Genomic DNA, 26,924 nt, shown 5'->3' with positions numbered 1-26,924 from the left:
GAAATAAATACATCTTTGAAAAGTTTTATGTGACTTGTAAATATCTCTGCAAAATTTAGTCGTCATAATTATTACTTTAGCATGTATACTGAGGAAGTTTCCATTATGACATTATGAATTAGTGTAGATTGCAAGGCTTGTGTGTGTTGTGTGTGTGTGTGTGTGCACATGCCTACTAGGTGTAGTTCTGAGGTAGAGACAGAGACCGTTGCTTTAAAATCTGATTGTCCTTTGACCCATAAAATTGTGACCCTGGCTGCTCTGGGAATGGTCACTTGCTTCTCCTGAGCGGGGGTGTTCAGTTGCTGATTTCCTAAACCAATTTCCTAAATGGGTAATTGTTTTCTGACTCGTACAATTCCCCCTACATTTCCTGACTATTTCAGGTGACTATCTCTTCCTCTTTGCCCTTAATGGATATGTAATGAAATCACATGTTTCAAAGTCCTTGCTGCGTTTCAGGCATAATGTCTCACTAGAGAATCAGAATAAAGTTGGCACATGGGCTCTACCTCCACCTCAATTTCTAACCATGTTGAAAAGAAAGAGGTCTTAAAATGAGAGGTGGCTTTCGGGGCTAAAGATCCTCTGGTTGAAAGTGTTTAGTTAGTCATTAGTGTTTCAGATGCATTAAAAGCACAGGCTTTAGGGTTAGTTTGCTTTATTTTTGAAGCTGTGAACTTGATTGTATGACTTTAACCTTTCGCAGTCTAGTTTCCTCATCTGTGAAAAGGTGATGATAATAATTATTTCACAGAGCTTTTATGAAGATCAAATGAAATAGCCTCTATAAAAATGCTGGCCAGGCGCGGTGGCTCATGCCTATAATCCCAGCACTTTGGGAGGCTGAGGCGGGTAGATCACCTGAGGTCAGGAGTTTGAGACCAGCCTGGCCAAAATGGTGAAACTGTGTCTCTACTAAAAATACAAAAAAATTAGCCAAGTGTGGTGGTGGGCGCCTGTAATTCCAGCTACTCGGGAGGCTGAAGCAGGAGAATCGCTTGAACCTGGGAGGTGGAGGTTGCAGTGAGCTGAGATCAGTGTGGGCGACAGAGCAAGACTCCATCTCAAAAAACAACAGCAACAACAATAAACTAAGCACGTTATGTGACATATGTGTGGGGACCAATGCATGTTGGCATCAGTATGACTGTTTTCATTGATTCGGCCCTTCAGTAAGTCATTGCTGGCAACTCAAGTCTAGCTGGGTGCTGGAGAGAGAAACAGATTAAGTACAACAACAGATAATACAGTAGAGCTTCATGAAGCATATATAAGAACAGAGAGAAGAGAAGTGTTAGTTGACAGTAAGGTCAGGGCACATTTCCTAAAGGAAGTGGACCTTGGGGGAAAAGTGAAATTTCCCTGGAGAAAAGAGGCAGGAGAGAGAGAGGCATTTGCCTTCCAGAAGCACCATACAAGTAAATTTATGGGTGAGTTGGGTCTTTCATTCATACAGTCCACATGTAATTATTGAGTTCTCACTATGTGAGGGGTTCTGTGTTTGAATCAGGGAAGACAATGATGAGCAGAGCAAAAGCAAAACAAAACAAAAACTATTCCTGCCCTATGTAACTCTCACTTTTCAGGCAAGGTGGGCATGAAACCAATAACCAATAGGAAAGGTGTAGGACATCATTGGATGGTGTAGCCTTGAGACTGACTAGGTGTTAGGATGGGAGGTGTCCAGTAGGGCCTCTGTGCGTAACTGAGATTTAAACTGAGACCCATGTGGGAATGGGAGTGAGGTAAGGAGAGTTAGAGAAGGCCCCGTGCCAGGAGAACCATGGTATCTTCTGGGAACTGAACAAAGTCCACTGTGGCTGAGACATAGAGCACATGGGAAAGGTATAGAGAGGACAGTGGTGAGATAGCATGGGCAAGACCACAGGGGGTCTTGGTGGTCATTCTAAGGATGCAGGCTTTTGTCCCAAGTGCAATGGGAAGTCATTGAAGTGTTCTGTTTATGCACAGTAATATTTCAAGACTTACATTTTGAAAGAAAAATCTGCTATGTGCAGCATGCATTAATGGGGATTAAAATGGAAGTGGAAAGACCAATAAGTAGTTGTGACAAGATGATAGTGGCTTGAATTGGGGTAGTGGCAAAAAACAACAACAACAACAACAACAACAACAAATCAACAGTTGTATCTGGTGAGTCCTGAGGCACTTGGTGTAGTTGGAGAATAAGATACATGGTGCTGAGTCACTGACGTAGTCGGTTTGGGCACTTTTTGAGGAGCAGTGGTATGACGTTTCATGCTAAGAAATTTGCATTTATACTATGTAAAGGGCTGATGGAGATTAAGAAGCAGAGAAATGAAATAATCAGATTAGTGTTGTGCATGGAGGATATTTATTTCTCTTCCCACCTACTTCTTGAGCTAAGCATTTATTGAATTTAGAGTAATAGATGAGAGAAACGGAACATCGTTGCAGGCAAAGATTGATGGAAAGCGGATTCTTTTGTATAACAGCACAAAAGAGATACATGAAAGGGAGGTTAAACTTGTCAGTGTGAAAAGCTATTGATCTTGTAAATACTTACCCTGAAGCCACCTAAGTCTTCGCTCAGGCATGACCCAAATATTCCAAACCTCCAATGCAGCCGAGGATGTGGATGTAACTAGATGAGGGATGACCACTGTGGAAACATAATGAGCCAAGACACTTTGTGGGAGGGGAGGGGTTTACAAAAGTGTTAAAGGAGCCAAGGGATTATGGGAGAGAGGAAGGAGAGAAGAATGTCTAGTGGGGATGGCTTTCCTCCCTGTTAGGAAGAAGGTGCCATTGGGTAGTGTTCTCAGAGCCTAAAACAACGGCCCCGTAACCACTGAGGAGCTAGGAGTAAGTTAGAGACAGTGGGAAAATATTTGGAACCCCAAATTCATTATGTACTTTCTATGATTTGGACCTGAAGTCAGGGGTCGTTTCTGAGACTCTTGACATTCTATCTCTGACTGGTCAAGAGTGAAATAATCTAGTTATGAATTGGACCACTCTTCATTCCCTTCCCTTCCTTGGGTTGATGTGTTTAAGACACTTACATGGGGAATACTCTGAAAGGATGGAATATTTGGAGGCTTTTGCAGCCGGCTGAGAAAGAAGGCTGTCCACAGAGACCGAAACAGACAAAAGAACTATTGATCAACTGGAGTCTTTGGGAGGATTTAAAAAACTAAAGAAAAAAGAAAAACCAAAATGTTCTACCTCTATAAAGTTTTCAGCCTGTTCCACTTAATACGCTTCAGAAAATTTAATAAGGAAAGATAATTTGTTAACCATCCTTGCTCTGTGTTACAGATAACACTAAATTCACTTAAATACATCTTAGCTTTCAGACGTAGATACTTTTTCAACAGGTTGTGCTCAGCTGTGCTGTGCCGTACTGATTTCTGGACCTCACTTTTGGTGTTGTATACTGGAGACATTCATTCAGGGAGTGTGTCAAACTTCTAATTGTTCATTTTCAGGTTACAGAACTCAACAATGTGAAGAACGTAGCTCGATTGCCAAAAAGCACCAAGAAACATGCCATAGGGATTTATTTCAATGATGATACCTCCAAGACTTTTGCTTGTGAATCAGGTTTGTCTCAGGCAGGGCTGGGGGGCTTTTGCTTTTAGATTCTGAATGGATGCTGGGCGCACAGTTTAATCTTCTGGACATTTCCACAGATCTTGAGGCCGATGAATGGTGCAAAGTACTCCAGATGGAGTGTGTAGGAACACGGATCAATGACATCAGCCTTGGAGAGCCTGACTTACTGGCCACTGGGGTTGAGAGAGAACAGAGTGGTATGTAAAGAAAATTCTCTCTTCTCTCTTTCAAAACTGCTTCTGTCTCCATATGATAAAACATAAGACATCTTCATTATGTAAAGTTTTTGGTGTATAAAAATGTATAAAGAAATACAGAAATACTTTTTTCTAATCCACAACCTGTGTTAACATTTCAGTGTATTTTTTTCTTATTTTTTTTCTAATTCATAACATGCATGTATCTACATTAATAATATCAGTTAGAAATTTTGGGGAACCTGCTATGTGCCAGTTTGGTGGATGGAAGATGCTTTACTCATCTCAGATTATTTATTATACATTTCATAGCAGCCCTATGGTGTAGGTATAATTACTTCGTACGTTTTGCAGATGAGGAAACTAAAATTTAGAGGACGTAAAGACCTTCCTTCAATCCCGTTAGCTCACTAGTGTTTGATTCTAGATGATACCGTTGGACTATATTTACAGTTTACAGATTTTAAAATGTCATGGGCATTTTTTTGGTCATACCTTTTTCACTTAAAATGTTATCAACAGCTTTCCAATGTTTTCAATATAATTCAAACTTTATGACTATTTCAGCAAATTTAAACCCATCTAAAATCTGTAATTAAAAATATATATATTTTATTGAAATACTTGAGCCAACTCTGAGCTCAGCACTCAATCTGGGAATCAATAATTTAAAATAATAATGACCAAAATATTCATGAACACTTCAGCAAAAATCAATGTTGATTTACAGAACAAACCTGGAGGTGAGGAATCATTTCTTTGTCTCCTAACAGCTGAGCCTGGGGACAGGGTAGATCAGATCACAGAGTTCTGCTGTAGGCTGACTTGATCTATGAGGGCATGTCACCATGGAAAGGTCTGTGGGTCATCTGGTTTGATTACGGACGTGGCAGAGATGGAATTGTACTGACTTTTTCTGTAGGTGCACACTCCAATGTTAGTAAAAAAAACACTGTCCCTCCCAATTGGAACTATGTCTTCATGACATATTTATGATCTGTGACTGTTTTGGATGCACCATATTTACCATAACCCATCTCCATGGAAATGTTATTGACCGAGACCTAGAAGTGCTGGGTAATTCAGAGGAGCCTCTTTGTAGATTGGAAAATTGAGCTACAGAGAGGTTAAGTCATTGATGGGGTTACACAACCAATCCCCAGGCTCCTCCTTCTCTGGTTCCCTAAATCAGGACACCCCAGGCAGAGAGGATACCTAGGAGCCAAGCACAAAGAAAACCTGGCAGGTTTTGATTATGATTCATTTTTTCACCTAGAGTGCTCAGATCAGCACTTTTCACAAATTTGTATTTGGGAAGCAGTATCCTGACAGCACCACAATTTGAATTTAAAAATTGGTGGTGCCTAGGAGATGCCTTTCCCACAGCAGCTTTCTGTGCCTCAGTTTCCTCTTCTATTAAATGGAAATAATAGCTCTGGTCTACAAGTATCAGGGATTATTATAAATTCAACTATGCCCTCTCAGGCCCTTTACAATGTGAATTAGTATGACTTCAAATGATTGTAATTAAAATGGTCACTCCACCACTATTGCTATTATTCTTTTTAAATTTTTATTATTATTTTTTCCCTACCTCTCCCCTGTTGTCATTCTTGAGTGAGGTAGGACTTAGAGAACTTCTAAGCACACAGATTGATAATGATCTCTCTTACTTTTTACTTAATATAGACAGTCTTTCTTACTTGGAACTTTCAAGGGGGGAATATGCTCAATTAGAATACATTTTTAAATATGGTTACTAGATATCAACGAATATTTGTTTATTGAGAGTATGAAATAATTAAAAATTTTTGGATAGTAGATGGCGGAACACATTTCATGAACACAATCTCAGCATTACTATTTACTAAATTCAACTAAAATCTATGAAAATTCAAATGACTATCTTATCATAAAACAATGTATTTAGAATACCACTAATATAAAATTGTTAATGCCACATTGTCGTATGTAGGCAATCTACCATAATGATGCATAGGTGGAAATATATTTGCTATAATAATATTTTTGTTCATTTTTCACTGAAAGACTTTGACTCAAAAACTTCTTAATGAATTTTCCAGAAATATAACAGAAATATGGTGACTGTATCTGCAGGGATGAAAATTAGGTTAAAGTAATCAGCCAAGCAGTTTATGTAGAATAATTTTGGTTGCATTTTAGCAATCATCCAAATATGCAATGACTATTTCTTTCCAGTATTTGGCTAAAGAAAGTTCTTTGTTAAAACTAGTTCAAATATATGCATCGGCATTTTCCCAAATTGTTGGCCAGTTAAGTGCATAGTATTACTGTGGAGTTTTGTTTAAATGATTGAAATACAGTTTTATTCATTTAGTTATAGAAATTACAAGTTGATCAATATAACTTTAATAACATTAAACCGTGACATAATTGTTTTGCACCTGCTTCTTTTGTGAGGACAAAAGTGTGGATCTAGTTAATGTGTTCTTGGCAGGAAAAAAAAATTGCCTTTAATGGTTTTATTGCTTTAGTCTTTTATTGGCATACACGTTTTTATTATGCAAATTTAAAAATTCTAAAAATGGTCTTTGCTCATGTAAATAGTGCTTAGTGTATATTGACAGTCAGGCTGTATCATTATTATGTTATTTAACAGGATCTGCATTTAAGAAATTATTTTCTGGGACTGTTAATTAATGGGAAAGGTTTATCTTTCTGAATATGCAACCAAAATCTAGAATGTGAACTTGAATTGTTTTTAAATGCCTCTATGTTCCTACAATGTCTTTGATGTTTTATTCCTGGGGATTTTAGACTAACCTTTTGTTTTTCTCCCAGAGAGATTCAATGTGTATTTGATGCCATCTCCTAACTTAGATGTACATGGCGAATGTGCCTTGCAGATTACATATGAGTATATCTGTCTTTGGGACGTCCAGAATCCCAGAGTCAAACTCATCTCTTGGCCGCTAAGCGCCCTGCGGCGGTATGGACGTGATACTACGTGGTTCACTTTTGAGGCAGGGAGGTGAGTTTAATGACTTTTAATGACTATTTTTCTGTTTTTTGTGTGTGTGTGTTCATTTTTACCAGGCTCGCATCATATAAGGTGGTAGGTTTACATATGAGATCCAACTGAAGTACACTTGAGGAAATTCAGAGTTGCGATTACATAATATGAAGAGTCTTGTAAAATATTTATATATTCAACATGGCTTTTCTCCCCTGTGGAAGATTTTAATGTTTCACACACATGATCCAAATTTTCATTACACAGTGTGATTCCATATCACAAACTGAAGTTGATCCAGGTAAAAATGTTAAAAAGGTACCATTTCCTAGGTCAAGCTGAACAGAGAGGCCAGCTTCTTGATTTTGGAAAACTTCCATATTATTATTTCACACGTTTCCTCATCTGAGCTAATCGTGGTAGATTATTAATATGAGGGCCCATGGAGTTTTCACCAGCTGCAATTTCTTGAGTTCCATCTATTTGGCTTACAGTGTAAGGATTACCATGAATACTGAACGAGATTAATGCTACAACTTGCTCTTTGTGATACCTACTAAGCACTTTCCGGGTTTTCTCTTTTTCCTCTTAGGGGTTAATCTGGAGGAGAGAAAATAGTGCCAATAATATATGGATTGGTTGCTACCTACAAAAAGATTCCTCTAGACATAATCCTATTTTCCTTGTCCTTCACTTTTCCCTCAGAATTTAGGCTTCGTTTGGGAACACTACAGGCAATTTTTTTTTTTTTTTTGAGACAGAGTCTCACTGTGTCACCCAGGCTGGAGTGCAGTGGCGCAATCTCGGCTCACTGCAAGCTCCGCCTCCCGGGTTCATGCCATTCTCCTGCCTCAGCCTCCCGAGTAGCTGGGACTACAGGCGTCTGCCACCGTGCCCGGCTAATTTTTTTGTATTTTTAGTAGAGATGGGGTTTCACTGTGTTAGCCAGGATGGTCTTGATCTCCTGACCTCGCGCCTCGGCCTTTCAAAGTGCTGAGATTACAGGCGTGAGCCACCGCGCCCGGCCAGATAAATTTTCTATTTTAGAATTTTTAATGCCTAAATTTTAAGAAATATAAGTTCTTCTGTATATGGCCTGACATTACACTCAAATTGAAAACCATTAACTTGTGATGTTAAATAAAAATTGCTTGTAAAACCAGACAGTTATTCCTGACAGGAATATGACTCTTGATATAAGGAAAGTAAAAACCGAAGTTCTAAATACCCCAATCCATGTGAATGGATAACAGTAGTGGTCCCCTCTAACTAATCTGTTAATTCCATTTTAATGAACAAAGTCCAATTATTTAAAATTTACATTTTACCTGTAGTCCCAGCTACTCAGGAGGTTGAGTCAGGAGAATGGCGTGAACCTGGGAGGTGGAGCTTGCAATGGAGCTTGCAGTGGGCTGAGATCGCCCACTGCACTCCAGCCTGGGCGACAGAGTGAGACTCCATCTCCCCCGCAAAAAAAAAAAAAAAAAAAAAAAAAATTTACATTTTAAATAATCAAAGCCCAATTATTTAAAATTTACATTTCAGAAATATGATCAGTTTGATGTTCTTACAACTGTCTGGAAAGTTTTTTACTTTATACTTTTCATACAGCTCTTTTCTGTTCTATTTTATTTTTAAGTACCTAGAAACAAGTTGGTGAATCTTTCAAAGACTATAAAAGTTATCACAAAAAATAAACCTTTAATGTTGAGAGCAATGTTCTTATTTTGTGAGAATTACTTATTTATTCTTCTTATAAGAAAATCCCAGGCCAGGACAGTGGTGGCTTATGCCTGTAATCCAAGCACTTTGGGAGACCAACACAGGAGGATTGCTTGAGCCCAGGAGTTTGCGAGCAGGCTGGGAAACATAGGGAGACCCCATCTCTCCAAAATTTTTCTATTATAAAAACACATGCACATGTATGTTCATCACAGCACTATTCACAATAACAAAGACATGGAATCAACCCAAATGCTCATCAAGGACAGACTGGATAAAGAAAATGTAGTACATATATACCACGGAACACTATGCAGCCATAAAAAAGAATGAATCATGTCCTTTGCAGGGACGTGGATGGAGCTGGAGGCCTAATTCCTTAGCAAGCCAATATAGGAACAGAAAACCAAATACTGCATGTTCTCACTTATAAGTGGGAGTTAAATCATGAGAACATATGGATACATAGAAGGGAACAACACATGTGGGGTCTATCAGAGGGTGGAGGATGGGGAAGGGAGAGGATCAGGAAAAATAAATAATGGATACTAAGCTTAATACCTGCAAGATGAAATAATCTGTGCAATAAGTCACTGTGACACACATTTAACTATGTAACAAACCTGTATATCCTGCGCGTGTACCCGTGAACTTAAAATAAAAGTTTAAAAAAAAAGAAAATAAGAATACCTATTAATTACTGGATATATTGTAGAAAAAATAGAAGCTAATTAAATGAAAAAAAAATTAGCACACACTTCTCGGCAACTCCAGAGACTGACGTGGGAGGATCACTTGAGCCTGGGAGGTCGAGGCTACAGTAAGCTAAGATCTTGCCACTACTCTCCAGCCTGGGGCGACAGAGTGAGACCTTATCTCCAAAAAAGAAAACAACAGCAACAAAAGAAAATCCCTATAGAAAATGAATACTTTTTTTGGTAAGGTTGATGTATTTTTCCCTTTGGGTCTCAGAAATTATTTATGCATTAATGATAAGCAGTGAAATCTAAGTACTGAAAATGTTTTATAATATAAATAGACTTCTATGACTGTACATCTCATATCATCTCCATTCGTATTTCACATTGATGTGTAAGAGAATTCTGCATTGATCAAGACTCTTTGGATCTGTTTTGGGCAGCACTTATTCAATTATTAATATTTTAAAATCTTTTTTTATTTACCATTTACAGGAAATAGTAGTAGAAAAAGAGTATAGCTTTTTATGGTAGTGTTTGAGGACCAAAACCTTAGTAAACTTTATTAGTATCTCATATCTATTTTAAAACTTGAAAACATGTTATCTTATTAATTTTCCAGGTATAAAATGAACACATACATATCCTGCAAACGTTTAATTTATTCATATTGAAATCTAATAGAACTGCTAAGAATTTAGGCGATTCCTTAAAAGGTGTTGATATTTCTCCTAAGTGCTGTAGGAAACCATAGAGACTTGAAGGCTGGTATGTTTTAGTCTCTGTGTGTGTATGAGATGTGTATATACGGGGCGTGTGTGTATGAGATGTGTGTATATGGGGTGTGTGTGTATGAGATGTGTGTATACGGGGTGTGTGTGTATGAGATGTGTGTATACGGGGTGTGTGTGTATGAGATGTGTGTATACGGGGTGTGTGTGTATGAGATGTGTGTATACGGGGTGTGTGTGTATGAGATGTGTGTATACGGGGTGTGTGTGTATGAGATGTGTGTATACGGGGTGGTGTGGTGTGTATGAGATGTGTGTATATGGGGTGGTGGTGTGTGTGTATGAGATGTGTGTATACGGGGTGTGTGTGTATGAGGTGTGTGTATATGGGGTGTGTGTGTATGAGATGTGTGTATACGGGGTGTGTGTGTATGAGATGTGTGTATATGGGGTGTGTGTGTATGTGATGTAATTGTGTTAATAGTTTATAAAGGTCACTTTGACCACATTGTGAACAGTAGTATAGAGGAGCTAGGTATGGATGTGGGAGATATTGAACCGGCTCAAGTGAAACAATGGTGGATGAAAAGATATATTGGTGACATAAATTCCAGAACTATTTCAGTGGTCCTTACCAACATGCTGACTTGGAAGATATAAGCATTTTATTCCGTGACTTTGATGACCCCTTTATGGTCCATCCATTTGCTTATTTCATCCAAGAACTCCATTGGTTAGATGATTATAATATTCACAATCCAGGCCACTCAATGTTCTATCTCCAATATTGTAGGGACATAGAATATTTATTGATTTTGAATAGCATTATTTCTTATGCATTGGTCATGTTTTGCAGGGCCGGTGCAAACTTGAGAGTGAATGGTCAGAAAGGAAAGTGTGGGAGTTGTATGCTTAGCATCTTACTTCTCAAACAGCATGGTGGAGTATGCAGAGTACTGATTCAGAATTTAGAGAGACTCTGGGTAATCTCTATTTTTTTGCTAGCTGCTAACCTTGGACAAAGTTCTTAACTTCCCTTGTAAGTTGATCGGAGTAATAACTTTCTTGCAGGTTTGTTATAGGTAAAGGTAGAAATGCATGTAGATGACCTGGAAGGATGCTGGGCTTCTCCTAAATAGTCTCTTTGGTATTCTATTATGATTACTTTTGGAGCAGAACATGGGCTTGCAGGATAGTGTTAAATGCAAGGTAAAATTACTATTTTATATTTTGCCTGAAACTCAAATAAAGATAAATTTTTATAGTTACCATCAAGATACTCAGGATAATAAGATCATTCGTGTTCCACACCAAGTGTGAAGGTTTCATGTCTGCCTTGCTTTATTAGTGAAGATAATTTTTTCCTTGGCTATTTTTGGATGTGTTGAAACAAAGCAGTTTTATATTAGCCAATATGACTTTCCCCTTCTCTCATAGCAAGAAGTGAGCAGGAGTGTCTGTCTAAGCAAGTAGTTTTTACATATCCAACATGCATCTGCAAAAACTTAACAATATCCTCTAGAACACAGGGAATCTTTCTCGGAAAAAGTTCTGCTCATGTTCAGCCTCTCTCTTAGAACTAGAACTGAGTGTTATTCCTGCTCAGTGGCCCCGTTTCACCCCACCAAAGCTGACAGTGGGGCATGTGTAACAGACTGAACTGGAAGTTGGAGGAAATGAAGTAAAATTACAGTTCTGTCACGTACTAGCTGTGGGAACGTGGATATGTCACTTAACTCACCGAGCTTTTTTTCATTGCCACCTGTAAATTGGGAGCACGTATATTACTTATCTCACAAGATTGCTATGAAGATTAAATAAAGGCACATGTAAAGACACCTGGAATAGTGCCTGGCTGTAGTAGGCAGCTGTATCCACCCAAACTAGTACTGAAAAGAAACTCATTGACTTCCATAAACTCAAAGTCTGAGGAGTAAAGATGGCTTCAGGCTTGGCTTGGCTCAGTGTCCAAAGGATAATCCCAGGTTTTATTTGACAGTTCTGTTTCTTCTAAAATAGCTTCATTCTAGCTCCATATGGTGACTTGCAGAAGCTTTGAGATCTCCCCACACTATCTCAGTAAAAGAGAGATATATTACTACTCTTTGCTGTCATTATATATATGTGTCAAGCACTGCACTTTACACAAAGCTCACAGGGTACAAATGCAATGAGGATGGTTCACTGAAGGCAGGAAGAGGGTACTGTTGCCATCAGAAGAGGAGTGGAGGTGAGGCTTTTAAAAACTAACAAAATATGTACAATATAGCATTTAATAATTGCTCAAAACAAATAAGGTCAAGAGGCTATTTGACTGTAATTGACATTGGCACCCACAATAGTGCCGATTTCCAGAGCAGTGGTTCTTAGCTAGAGGTGATTTTGCTCCTAGGGGACATTTGATAATGTCTGGAGACATTTTTGATTGTCACAACCTGGGAAGGGGGTGTTACTGGCATCTAGTGCATAAAAGGGCCAGAGATGCTGCTACAGTGCACAGAATAGTCCTGGACAACAAAGGATTATCAGGTCTAATCATGTGGTTGAGAAACTTTGCTCTAGCAGGTGTATGAGCCATTGAAAATCATCACTACCATTTATTGAGCCCTTACTATATGAAAGCCTCTGTGCTAAGAGGCTCATTACCTCATTTGAGTTACTCATTATCATATAAACTAGGGGATACAGTTATTTCTCTCTTAAAATGAAACCTGGGCAATGGCAAGAGGTCCAAAGACACAGAGCTGATAAATTCAGGACTCACGCTCAGATCTTTTACTTCCAAACTCCATAGATTTCTAAGAAGGCTCACCTTCTACGGGAGGTTAGCCTAGTTCTTAGTGAACTTCTGCAGAGCTAAGGGAGAGAAAGCATGCTTATGTAACCAAAGCTTGCTAAATCCATTTGGGATGATCTTGTGAGCATATTATCCTTTCCCACTGAAGCTGCTTCAATATGAGGAAGGCAACTGTCAATGAGCCACAGACTTGCAAAGATGCTGGTGATGTAAATATGCCTCCTGAGCTGCGCACTGGGGTATAAATGTTCTTAGTTTGACTTGACTTTTTGGAACCCCCTGTATGTTCTCTTAGTTTGGAGTGTAGGCACATACATCTTTCCGGGGTAGCACTATGCAGATCGTAGGTCATTAGGGTCTTCTGCACACTGTTTTTCTCCTTCTCCTCCTGGTGTCATAAAATCTGACCATAGTCCCTATTTTTTGAGGAAATTCAGAATTGGAATATAACATTTTTTAATAAGATGAAATTGCACAATTAATTACCCTTGGAGACAGAGAATAATTAGTTTATCTTGGGGGCTAAGGGACATACTGCTTATTTTGCTTGAAGTTTTCTTAGTCTTTTGTTTGTTTCTTTCCACTTCAAAGCCCTGAAACCTCACGGCACATCAGACTGGCAGGGGCACTAATTTTTTATGGGAAGATCCAACTGACACGAAGTTCTAACTGCAGCAACATCTCCCTTGGAACCATTCTTGCAATGCGATTGTGTAGAGAAGGGTGGCAGGTGTCCAGTCCCTTTCTCTGTTAACTGTACAGCTCGCTGCTGAGTTAGCATGCTTCAATGTCAGACTTGCCTTACATCCTGACTGATTTAAATTAATACCCTGGGTTTCGCACCTGCAGGAGCTAGAGAAGCTCAGGTGACATTTGGCAGAACGTACTAAATAATTACCGCACATGAGTGCCTTTCTTTACCAGCTGGAAAGAGTCTCTCTTGTGCTTTTGACATCGTTTTAAGAGAAACTTTTAGGTATGCCAAAAATATGTGAAAATCCAAATTGCATATACAAATACTTTTCCTTAAATGGAGTTCACAAGTGGTTTTTGAAAAAGATTTTTATTTATTTGGATATAAAGGCATCTGAACAGCTTTAGAAAATAATTTGTTTTTTGCATATTTCACCCTAAAACCAGCCTAATTGGTGAAATAACTTTTCATTCAAGAAAAAAATTGTTTCCTCCTTTAACTGGTGAGTTTCCAGGTAAAATGACAATTGTTTTGATAGCTTATGAATATTTTCTATTTATTTGAATATCTGAAATATATGTGTATTTGCATATTTGAAAGCTACGTATTCCCAATTTGTCTTCTTAGATAGCTTCTTAGTAATCTCTCATTTCTGAAAGTTTTACAGAGCATACACTTATCCTTATTGAAGAATTTAAAGCAAGTAAGCAATCCAGTATACTGAGCTCCCCCAACTATGTTGAGTATAACAATTAGAATGCAAATGTGCTGGATCTAACACGTTTGCTCAGGAGAAGTAAAATCCTCTTCTTTTGTAAGAAAAAGGGAACAAACATTGTGTCATTTAAATGGCCACTTGTTATCCATTAGCATTTTCCTCAAAAATAATTACAAAGAAAATGCACACATTATAAATATTCCAATAGTAGAGGCATGTATGAAATCAGAAGGAAGCATTCTCTTTTCTACTCCACAGAGTAACCTCTTTAATAATCATCTCAATAGATATTTCATTATTACATGTCTGCTGTCTGCCACACAGTGTGCTAAGTGAGAGGTGTGAAGACAAGCAAGACAAGGCCACCGTTCTAAGAGGCTTAGCTAGATCCTATCCACCTCTGAGCTTCTGTGATTGTATTAAATAGCATGCAAAATTCTTGAAAGAAAGGATGATTTTTTTTCTGACCTTCGAGGCAAAATTAGGCACTCAGCAATATATCTTGTCTGTGGCCATCTTTAATGTAGGTGATGGCCCACTGGTGTTTGTGATTACTTTATATGAGATGGTATTTTGGAATTCTAGAAAGGACTAGTAAAAATGAATCATTCCTTCCTTTATGCAATATGCACCCTAATGCCTGGTGTGGTTTTAAGCACTGCAGATGTAGCAGTGAAAACAACATACAACTTACTCAACAGAAGAGAGAGATATAGACAATGACGAACATTTTAAAAGGTAAAGTAGATGTTAGAGTCCCACCGTGAAAAATAAAGTAGGGAAGGATGATAGACAGTGCCAAAGACGGGGTGCAGTTTCAAAGACAGTGAGCAGGACTGGCTTTACTGAGTACGTCATCTTAAGAGGTGAGAGTGTGAGCCATGTAAGAATCTGGGGGAAGAGCATTGCTTCCAGAAGGAAGATGGAAGAAGATGCTGAAGAGGAAGTATTCAAAGAAGAGCCAGGAGGTTGATGTGTCTGAGCAGAATCAATGGATGGGAAGCCACATGACACAGGTGGAGATGCAGCAGGGTCAGGCCATGTGGAGCTTGAAGGTGGTTGTGAAGAATTTGGCTTTTAGTCTTAGTCTGATAGGGAGCCCTCAGGGGCTGTGTAGAGTTGGACAACTACAGAGTTTGAGCAAGTCCCCAAGATGGCTCTCACTTCTGACACTAACTGCAAGTTCATGGGTTTCTAAAACTACCCTAAGATTTAGTAAGTCACTAAAATGACTCCCAGAACTCACCAAAAGCTATTAAACACAGAGTTATGGTTTATCACAGCAGGGCATATAGATTGAAATCAAGCAAGCAAAGAAGCGCATGGGAGGATGGAGTCCAGAGAAGTACCAAGTGTGGAGCTTCTGTTACCTTCTCCCTTTGGAATCCGAGCATGCTGCTTTGCTCCTACCTACATGTGACATTACACATGGAGCATTGCCTACCTAGACACCCCTAAGCCACCACTCACAAAGATTTTACTGGGCTTCATTATGTACGTGTGACTGATTGATTGACTGGTGGATTTCAGTCTCCAGGCTGACTGATATCACATGACCTGAAGCCGTTATCTTGAGTCATATTGTTCCTATCTGTCTGGCTCAAGTTTTCCAGGCAGGCAAACATTACCTTGCAGGAGATCCTAGCAAAGGGCTATTTTCAGATGAGATTAAATTCTTCTCTATGCTGTAGGTGTTAGGCAAAGAAGTGACATAATCTTTTTTTTTCTTTAAGACTTTCTCAGGCTAAAACCAGTTACAGGGTATTGTAGTACTCATGTGAGGGAAAAGAATGGCTGTAGGCATGTGCGTAACAGTGAATACGGTCTTAAGTTTTGGATGATGATAGGTTTTTAAGCTAAAGCCAGAAAGATTTACTGACAGATTGGATGTGGGCTAAGAGGGAAAGGGAAGTGTTAGGGACCCTCCAGGAGCAGCTAAGACTGCAGAGAAAGGTCGAGGAGTGGGCACTGGGGCTGAGGATTTTCCAGAGGTCAGTTTTGGAAAGGTTAACTTCGGGGCTCGTTCAGCAGTTTACCCCACTTACTAAACCGCCATTTCCTCCTGTCAGGAATTAGTAAAGCTACACGTTGTGTTTGAGTTTAAAACTGTTAAAAGCACTGCTAATTCCAACCCATTTCTTATAACTGCTATTGCAGGAAGAATGTGTGAAAATGCTTTCTTCACACAAGGAGTTAGATCATATCATAAAGCAAAAATGGAAAAAAGTGATCTTCCTTTGACTTTATGCACATCATAAGTGATAAAGAACAGATACAATTAATAAACAACCACTGTCTGTTATACTAGCTTTGTTCTGTGACTGCAGATAGTAGTTAATTTATTCTTTTGTTTTTGTTTGTTTTTCCACAAACCTTCAAGTCCAGACAGTAAGAATTAGAATTTACATCTAAAAGTGATAGCGAAGGTCTCCGTGCACATTTGAGGGGACTCTGGCTGTTAGGAAGCCTGTGCTAGTGACGATGAAATGGCCACAGCGTGGCCCTCCACAGTGTGCATTGGGGCCTTTCTCTTCACCCTGCACACCGGCTAGTAAGCTTTATATCTCGTAAGGTGTGCTAATGCTTCAGCACAGACACTGTACTTCACTGGAGCTGGAGAAACAAAATACCCAATTTTTGCATCCTAGTTTTTCTTTAATTAAAGCCGATCCTTTTCTTAGAGGGCGATTGCTATTTCTGAATTCATATTTTCATTCTCAAAGAAGAGGTTTATTTTATTCTGTTTTCACCCACCCATGAGCCTCCACATCACTCTTTCTCCCAGCCACACACGTTCCATTCCCATACTTCTTAGTCATTCTTGCTTCCCCACTGCTGTTCTGGGCTGCAGCTGCCCGCATTTCCTTCAAGGCAAATATGTGGTTGTGCCTCTCTCATGAGGTTTTTCACAAGAGTCCTGTTCTCTTTGGCTTTGACATTTTAAAGGGTTAAGATAGAAAAAACAGAAATTTCTTTTTTTTTTGAGATGGAATCTCGCTATCACCCAGGCTGGAGTGCAGTGGCGGGATCTCGGCTCACTGTAAGCTCCGCCTCCCGGGTTCACGCCATTCTCCTGCCTCAGCCTCCCGAGTAGCTGGGACTACAGGCGCCCGCCACCTCGCCCGGCTAATTTTTTTTTTTTTGTATTTTTAGTAGAGACGGGGTTTCACTGTGTTGGCCAGGATGGTCTCGATCTCCCGACCTCGTGATCCGCCTGCCTCGGCCTCCCAAAGTGCTGGGATGACAGGCGTGAGCCACCGCACCCGGCCAGAAAAAACAAAAATTTCTAATTAAATGCTTATTTGATGCTGGATCCTTTGCTAAATACAAAACGCAATCTCTCACCATCCTGTGTGGTTGGTGGGACCTTTTTATTCACATTTGAAATATGAAGTCACAGAGACTTCAAGAAGTCAAGGAACCTGTCCAGGGTAGTGATTGCATCATGGGAGGGGGCTGGGATTGAGACTTCTTGTCTTCCAGACATTGCTCCACGTCACCTGGAGCAGGGCTCTAGGAGCTAGACCTGTGTTTCCAAAAATGCGGCATGATTTTGGGCGGTAGAGGCGATGTTAAATAAATGTGAGTCTCACAGTGATGCAGTCATTTTCTTTTCCATTTACTTTTTGATCTTTCTGGTTGAATAATGGAGAAACATTTCAGTTGGATGCCGCATGCCTGACACACATCTCTAAAACTTTCTAATGAACTAAGAAGTGAGCAAACTTCTAGCTCAAATCTTTGACAGCAAGAGGATGTAGCTGAGTTTGATAACAATTTTTTAATGTATTGTTTTTGAGATGGAGTCTCTCTCTGTTGCCCAGGCTGGAGTGCAGTGGAGTGATCTCGGCTCACTGCAGTCTCCACCTCCCGGTTTCAAGCAGTTCCTTGCCTCACCCTCCCGAGTAGCTGGGATTATAGTCACACACGGCTACACCTGGCTAATTTTTGTATTTTTAGTAGAGATGGGGTTTCACCATCTTGGCCAGGCAGTCTTGGACTCCTGACTTTTTGATCCACCCGCCTAGGCCTCCCAAAGTGCTGGGATTACAGGCGTGAGCCACCGCGCCCAGCCTTTTAATGTATTTTTAAAGTCTGCTTTCAATTTATAACAGGGGATACTGGTTTGATATTGATGTGATAATTCTAACTTACAAAAATATATTCATTTAAGGAAAATAAAGCAAGTTGATTAAAAATGAATCACATAGGTGGCACAAAGATTTGACAACCATCATGAAAGTTGTTTGTGAATGATGGATGTCACCAGCTGTCCCATGCTCAGAAGCCTGAATGGCAAGTGATACATGATGTGTTATCTTACATCAATTCCCATTTCTCACCCTACCACTCATAGAAAGGGCTAGGAAAACAATTGCAGTAGCAGGTGGGCCAGATTCCCCTGATCTCCAGCGAGCACACACACAGGGCACTAGGAGAATTGACTGCTGCTTTGTCTTAAGCTGAGATCAACCAGGCAGCAATGCTAGTGATTGGAACAGGAAAGACAGCAAAGATAGTCAACCGCAGAATGTCCTTGTCATTCCAGTCTGTACTGAAGCAACAGTTCCCTAAACTCAGGCACTGCCTTGTATAGAAAACCTCTTACCAGGTACTCATTACCTGGGTTCTCCCTTGTCCTCATTTTGGTCTATTTCAATGATTTTCAACTGGGGATATTTGTCAATGTCTGGAGACACTTTTGGTTGTCAAACTGCACAGTACTACTGGCATCTAGTGAGTAGAGGCCAGGGATGATGCTCAGTAAACTACAACGCCCAGGACAGCCCTAATAACAAAGCATGATCGGACCACGTCAGTGTTGCTGACTTTAGCAGAGCTGAGATCAAGTCCGTATTACAAGCTCCTTAGAAATTCCTCCCAAATTTATTCCTCACAATGAAACTCCTAGGACCTACATGGCTAAGCCGCTTGCTTCTTCATCTCATGTCTGTGCAAGTGTGTTTTCTTGTCACAGTGTTGTTGGCCTTGCTATAGCCCCAGGGGTAGGGGGAGGGGATGGTACTCCACTTGTTCAAATTGTATTTTTTTGAGATGGAGTCTTGCTCTGTCGCCCAGGCTGGAGTGCAGTGGCGCCATCTTGGCTCACTGCAAGCTCCGCCTCCCGGGTTCATGCCATTCTCCTGCTTCAGCCTCCCGAGTAGCTGAGACTACAGGCGCCCGCCACCACGCCCGGCTAATTTTTTTGTATTTTTAGTAGAGAAGGGGTTTCACCGTGTTAGCCAGGATGGTCTCGATCTCCTGACCTAGTGATCCACCCACCTCGGCCTCCCTAAGTACTGGGATTACAGGCGTGAGCCACCGTGCCCGGCCTCAAACTGTATTTTTAGTTCGCCTCACTTTCACAGACAAAAGTAAACATCCTGTGCTTTTTTTTTTCCTTTTAATTTTATATCCCCCTCTGTTAGGTGCTTCGGATCTGATCTGTTTCTCTCAGGTTTTTGGATTCCAGATTTTCATTTTCCCAACGCTGACACCCACCCCTCTTCTCAACTGTACATTTCCTTTTTAAATTGCTGCATCAGTATGGCTCATGCAACCGTGATATTATTCTCAAACGTTTTGCATATGTAGATCTTGTCTCTCCAAATTAATTCTCAGCTCCTCAAAGAGAAAGCCTATGTTTACATCCTTCACGGCGGCTGTTATGCTTTGTCTTTGGTAGGTGTAACAAGTACCTTATTCTTTCAATTATAACGTAATTGTAAATGTAAAATACAACATTGATTTAATAGCTGCCTTGGCAGGGGTGGAGAAAAAGAAAAGCCTACCTTAAATATACATGTTGGCCAGGCATGGTGGCTCATGCCTGTAATCCCAGCACTTTGGGAGGCTGAGGCGGATGGATCACTCGAGGTCAGGAGTTCGAGACCAGCCTGGCCAAGATGGTGAAACCCCGTCTCGACTAAAAATATAAAAATTACCCAGGTGTGGTGGCAGGCGCCTGTAATCCCAGCTACTTAGGAGGCTGAGGCAGAGAATTGCTTGAACCCGGAAGGTAGAAAGGTTGCAGTGAGCCGAGATGGTGCCACTGCATTCCAGCCTGGGCAACAGAGCAAGACTCTGTCTCAAAAAAATAAAAAAACCCAAAAACTTTTTATACACACACACACACACACACACACACACACACACACGTTGAGGTCAAAATGTGTGCTGCTTTTGGCAGTGTTCATATATTCTACACACACCCACACACAGAGGGAGAGAGAGAGAGAGAGAGAGAGACAGAGAGAACCATGTGCACAGAATACATCTTGGAAGCAAGAAAATATGAAACTTATTGGCTTACTGATTTCAAGTGTTTACTTATTCATTCTGTCTACTATGAGATAATTTATTTTAGTTTTCATAATTTCAACCCATTAGTATTTTTCTAATAAGATATGTTGGTGTGCAATATTATGGGTAAAAGGAGAGAACAAAGTTTCTGAAGTTGGGCACTCAGTGAGTATGAACCATAGTGTCTGGGTCTTGAATCTTCACAGTACCCAGGACCACAGTCCCAGCACATGCACACTTGTGCTCTGTCCACTGGGGGCTCAGCCCCACAGGCTGCCCTTTTTCCCACCACCTCCCCAACATGTTGACTTCACTTACCTGTGTCCCACCTAAAAGCTTTATATGTGCAGTTCTGTCTGTCAAGACTGTCCGTCCTGCCTTCTTTCTCAAATCACTCCCCGCCCCAGGGTAACTCAATGAATTTTCAGTGTCAGTAAAAGTTGCTCAGGGAAGCCTGGGTCAGGTTCCCAGCTATGCCTTTCCTAGCACTGCCTTCTGCTTCACAATTCATTCTACAGTTATTTATTGAGCACCAAATGTAAACCAAGCCATGCTGTAGGCATTAGTGGAAAAGCTGTGAGTATATCAGAACAAAATCCCCGTCTACAGAGAGTTTACATTCTGGTAAAGTAATGGAAGCTGTCTTTACTTGAAAATATAATTATGTACTCTACATATCCTATTTAATACTTGCAGTAAATCTAGGTGAGAGTTCTTAGCATTACATTTGCTTACATATGAAAATGCCGATTTGGACAGGTTAGATAGCTGACAGTAGGTCACAAAGCTGGTGAGATGCCAGGCCAGCCAGGTGATCCCTGGTCAAGCTCCTGCATTCTATTATGTTGCCTTTGGTAGGTGGAAGAATGAATTGTTCCCAACATTTTCTGAGCTATTGGTTCCTTCTGGGTTCTTGAATAATAGAATAATCCATGATTTGGAGTGACAGGCATTTCATTTAGGCAATTATTGGGAAACTCAAAACTATACCTACATCTCTATGGCAGCAATATTATTATATTTGAATCCTTATCTTCACAGAGAAAATTAGAAAGGCCTAACTTAAACTTTTTTTTTAACCTTCTCTGGGTTTCTAATCCACTGGTTTCCATTAATGTACGGAGTGTTGGGTCACTTGGGGCTACTTTGGATACAGGAAGAGCATCCAGGGTAAAAATCAATGGGTAAAGAGAAAGGAGGAATCGGGAGCATCAGAACTTAAAGCAGGTGGCTTTGCTATTCTGCTAAAGGGTAAACCCATTAGAACATCTTTGTTCTGTGTTGCATTTTCTCTGGAGACAAGAAGCAGACATGGCTATAGGAGGTTATGTAAGACCATTAGCCTGTTTGATGTGCCTTTCTTTTCACTTTCCTTTTTTGGTTTGTTTGTTTTCTTCTTACTGCCTTGGGGAGTTAGCCCATCATATGGTTTTGATGGAGGCATGTAGTAACATTTTAGAGTGTTGTAAAGCTGCTTATGAAACAGCTCCAAACACATCAATTAGGAGGGGTGGATAAGATAAAAGGACTTGTAGGTAGAGTATAGAAGAGACCTGATGGAAGAGCATCTGAAGGTCAGTTTGTGGTCATTAGCATCTTCATGGGTCAGGCTGTCCAATGAAGGACACATGCCTTTGAGTTATACAAGCAAAAGTCCTAACAATTTACACCGAAGGCCTCGTTTCTGTTCTGTTTAGAGCTCTTAATGCATTTTGTGACTTTAATGCACAGTGGTGATTTCCTGGCCAGATCTGGTTGATTAAGTCCTTTTGACTCTCACAACTTAAAAAGAAAATGAAACAAGTTGCTGACATATAAAATTCAGGTGACTTCACATAAAAGTCAAGAAGTCTTGCTTCTCTTAAACAATCAGAAACTGTGAGTACCTTGGATGCGTATTTCCCCATTCCCCCACGTAGACACCTGACTAGGGCTGACTTCTGGATACCATGCTTAGACGGGACCTGTGCTCTCTGCTAGCTGCCCTCCCTCTACCCTAGGTCATAGTGGGTTTGAGCACCTTTATGCATTCACGTTCTCTGCCTGAACTCTAATGGAATTTGAGGTTGTGTCTCCTGTTCTTTTCTGTTAGTGGTAAGTGGGGTGTGTGTGTGTGTGCATGTGTGTGTGTGTGTTCCAGATCTTCAGGCAGAGGAGAGGGGAGTCCATGTACATTAAAGAAGAATGTTTAGTGCTATAGTTATTTTGGTTTCATTTGTTTTTGATAACAATATTTATTTAGAGATTTAAATGTCATTAAAGGAAGGTTGTAGATTTATTATGTTTCTTAAAAGTGGGCATTGGGGGCTGGGTGCGGTGACTCATGCCTGCAATCCCAGCACTTTGGGAGGCAAAGGTGGGCAGATCACGAGGTCAGGAGTTCGAGACCAGCCTGGCCAAAATGGTGAAACCCCATCTCTACTAAAAATACAAAAGTTAGCTGGGAGTGGTGGCACGTGCCTGTAGTCCCAGCTACTCGGGATGCTGAGGCAGAAGAATTGCTTGAACCCGGGAGGTGGAGGTTGCAGTGAGCCAAGATCGCACCACTGCACTCCAGCCTGGGCAACAGAACGAGACTCCATCTAAAACAAAACAAAACAAAACAAAACAAAACAAAACAAAACAAAACAAAAAAACGTGGGCATTGGGTAAGAGTGATTTTCCAAGAGTAAAATTAATTAATGGGTTATGATATAAATTAAGCATTCCACCACTAGTATTAAAAATAAGATAGAATAGAAAATAATAGCATGTTATAGATTGATGATAGATTGATAGGTATACTGGCTAAAAATCTGGACTACATTTCCTACGGTGGGTTGCAGTTAACAAAGACTTTGAAAGCAACTGGATTGTCCAAGCTTGAGAAACATAGCTGCAAGATTTGGTATTAATCTGTCACACTACAAGTGTTTCTGAGTAACAGGTACCTTCATTACTTCTGGAACCAAGGTTGGCATTTAAGGAAGTAAATAAATATATAGTGACCTCTGCCCCAGGGGAAACCAGTGGCCACTTTTTCCTCTTAAAGAATTGATTAGGATTACTTCCTTCTCTTAACAAATTAATTATTTCCATATTTGATAGAAAAAAGATGTATGAAAAACAAAACCTTACAGAATTGGATGCCAAGCAATAGAGTCAAGTTTGTATGGTGGCTTAAATAAGGAAGAGGTAGCAGAAGGGGCTTAAGTATTTTAAGATGTCTTCAGGGAAGAAAATGCCTTGAATTTCAGTTTCAGGTCTTCTTTGGATTAAAATGACTTAATAATTAAAATCACATGATCAACCTCATGAGCTAGTTCTTTAGATTAGCTTATTGAAAGAGCCTTCATTTTTTTCTCCCTTCTTCTTCTTCTTCTTTTTTTTTTTTTGGTTGGGGGATGGCGCCTCTCTCTATCACCCAGGCTGGAGTGCAGTGGCATGATCTCGGCTCAGTGCAACCTCCGCCTCCCAGGTTCAAGCAATTCTCCCTGCCTCAGCCTCCGGAATAGCTGGGATTACAGGTGCCCCCTGCACCATGCCTGGCCAAGTTTTGTATTTTTTAGTAGAGACAGAGTTTCACCATGTTGGCCAAGCTGGTCTTGAACTCCTGACCTCAGATCATCTGCCCACCTTGGCCTCCCAAAGTGCTGGGATTACAGGTGTGAGCGACTGCACCCAAACTTTCTCTGTTTCTTCATACATGGCTCATATTCATAAAATTCATGAAATTTAATTCAAATTTAATGGGTTTTGGCCCACTACTTAGGCCATGCCATACATATAGAAAGCTGTCATTTGGCTGTGGTACTGGGCCAACTGCAAAACATTAGATGCATTTTCCTCATTTTATTGCATTAACTGCATAGACTGGGCTAGACTAAAAAAAAATAACAGTGGTTTAGGCTGAAAATTTGCTTAGTTTCTATGCTGTGTTAAACAGTTCTTTAGATGGGAGCAAAATTCAGGCACTGAAGCTACCGTTCAGTTTTTCAGCAAGAAATTCTGAAATGGAAGGAGTGGCATTGTGTCTTAGAATAATTCGGCTCTTTAAAACAAGCAAGCAAACAAAACAACCTCTTAGTTTACTGTTGGCATATGTATGTATCAAATTCAGAGCTTCTTTTAATATCCCTGCATATGATTTTGTCCAAGTTCTTTAAAAATATTTATAATAATTAAATATATCTTAGTGTAGTTTTATATATATATATACACACACTAAAATATATATATATAGCATATATATACACATACATATACTAAAATATATGTAAGTAAAAAGCATTTATTTGTTTCTTGCCTAATTGTGTGTCCCAGTCTTCCCTTATTAATGAAATTTATTTCTCTTTGTTTACATTTACCATCTGAGGTACAGATACCATTCTTCTTAACACTTGATGTTAATTATCAAAACCATACAGCTTTCCATGAAGAACTTCTCTAATGTTCCAAATATTCATTCAGCACAGTCATGCTCATTAAAAAAAAATTAACTGCATTTGATCCATCATACTGAAGGAAAGCTGGAGTAATATTTGATCTAGGATTTTAGGAAGGAAAGAATCCTTAAAGCCATGGTCTGTAGGGAAAGCGAGAACAGAATCTAAGAGACATAGAATCTTTCTCTCTCTCTGAGGTGGCAGTTTCTGATGAGGAGCTATTCACAGACTGTACAAAGGAATACACTTGCACAGGTATTTCTTTTTGAGAGTGGCAAGGTGAAGGATAGGGAAGGTGAAGTATTTATTACACTGAAAATCAAGAAACAGCTTTTTAAAAAAAATTTCTGTTTTACTTTGTGATAAAACCATTCAGCACAGGTTAATAACAATTAATTGAACATTTTGTTAATAACAATTGAACACTTTGAACATTTCAATTCTAGTTAACTTTGTTTAACAAATGTGAACAAGAATCTTAATCTCATAAAAAAATAATAAACGGGCACAGCCTAATGGAGTATTCCAGGATCTTGGTGCATTGAACTTCTAGGCACTGGATTTTCAGAAGCTATTTTGTTTTTGTTTTCACAGGATGTGTGAGACTGGTGAAGGGCTGTTTATCTTTCAGACCCGAGACGGGGAGGCCATCTATCAGAAAGTCCACTCTGCTGCCTTGGCCATAGCCGAGCAGCACGAGCGCTTGCTACAGAGCGTGAAAAACTCAATGGTACGTTTGGAATTTCTTTCTCGTGTCCCAGTGCCTATCACTGCAGAAAGCAATTGGGTCATTTTTGTGCTGGAAAATATGGTCAGCATTATTCGAGCAGATAATTGATTCCTCTTCTCAACAGTGTATCACTTGGATTAAATGCCATTCTGGAATGCCTGATGTGGGCCGTTGGTAACACCTTGACCATGCATCCTCATTATCTACTTTACAACTCAATCGTAAGGGTGTGTAAAATTAATTTGTATGTGTACAGACATCTATGGACACAACCATGTGGATCATCTACCTATGGAGATATGTCTTGCTATGTCAGAAGTTATTTCAAATGTCAACAGGGGCCAGAGAGAAAAATGTAAATGAAAGAAGAGGGCTAAGGGAAACTGGAGTGAAATGTTAAAAGCCCAAGACCAGACAACTGTTGACATGAGAACATGAGATTGTGACATCTATCTAGGTAGATCCCTTGATTTTTCAAGGGAAGCCAAAGATTTGAGTCTGTATGTAATACCTGCTAGTTGGTAACTATTGGAAATTAATTCTAGTTAAGACTCCAATACTTTGTGGGTCAAAGAGAACCCGTCTGCGGGTGAACTGCTACCCACAGCCATGCATGTGCTATCTCTTCATAGTCATCGGTATATAAAGATGCCCAAACATAAACACATAGCACACATAAACATGCCCTCAGAACACTTAACTGTTTGCTTTACATTGTGCTAGGGACTTGGATTACACAAAGAATTATGTTCATGAGGCCAGGCGCGGTGGCTCACTCTTGTAATCCCAGAACTGTAATCAGGCTGAGGCAGACTGATCGCTTGAGCCCAGAAGTTTCAGACCAGCCTGGACAACATGGGGAGACCCTGTCTCTACAAAAATACAAAAATTAGCCAGCCATGGTGGTATGCTACTGTAGTTCCGGCTACTCAAGAGGCTGAGGTAGCTGGATCACTTGAGCCCAGGAGGTGAAAGCTACAGTGAGCCGAGTTTGTGCCACTGCACTTCAGCCTGAGTGACAAAGCGAGACACTGCCTAAAAATTAAAAAAAATTTTTTTAAATTATGTTCATGAATTTTTTCTTTAAGGAGGGTAAATTCATGAAATCATAAATCATAAATGAATGCCCAACAATTAAATAATGCACATCATGCATTGTGGCTGCAAATGTATACATAGAGCTTCACATCTGGAAGGAAATACACAAAACAAAAAAGGAATTGGGTTGGCAAGATTAGGGTAGTTTGAAACTTTATGATTGAAACATGTGGGCTGGTTGGATTTAAAGAGTGGAGGGACAAAGCATGCCAGT

The 26,924-nt window shown here is 39.9% G+C and overlaps 1 protein-coding gene across 3 annotated transcripts in view; it reads left to right on the top strand.

Moving 5' to 3' along the window:
* DOK5 (docking protein 5) overlaps positions 1-26,924 on the top strand; it is a 177,747-nt gene that overhangs the window by 110,287 nt on the left and 40,536 nt on the right. For all 3 annotated transcript variants that reach the window (XM_003252954.3, XM_030826415.1, XM_030826414.1), the window contains exons 3-6: positions 3,477-3,591; positions 3,681-3,800; positions 6,624-6,813; positions 25,477-25,612. In XM_003252954.3, coding sequence (XP_003253002.1) covers positions 3,477-3,591; positions 3,681-3,800; positions 6,624-6,813; positions 25,477-25,612 — 561 coding nt within the window. The remainder of the gene's footprint in view (positions 1-3,476; positions 3,592-3,680; positions 3,801-6,623; positions 6,814-25,476; positions 25,613-26,924) is intronic.

This window comes from Nomascus leucogenys, chromosome 13 (assembly GCF_006542625.1).
Source record: "Nomascus leucogenys isolate Asia chromosome 13, Asia_NLE_v1, whole genome shotgun sequence".
Taxonomy (NCBI): domain Eukaryota; kingdom Metazoa; phylum Chordata; class Mammalia; order Primates; family Hylobatidae; genus Nomascus; species Nomascus leucogenys.
Note: the sequence above shows the minus strand (reverse complement) of the source record. Positions and strands in the feature narration are given on the sequence as shown.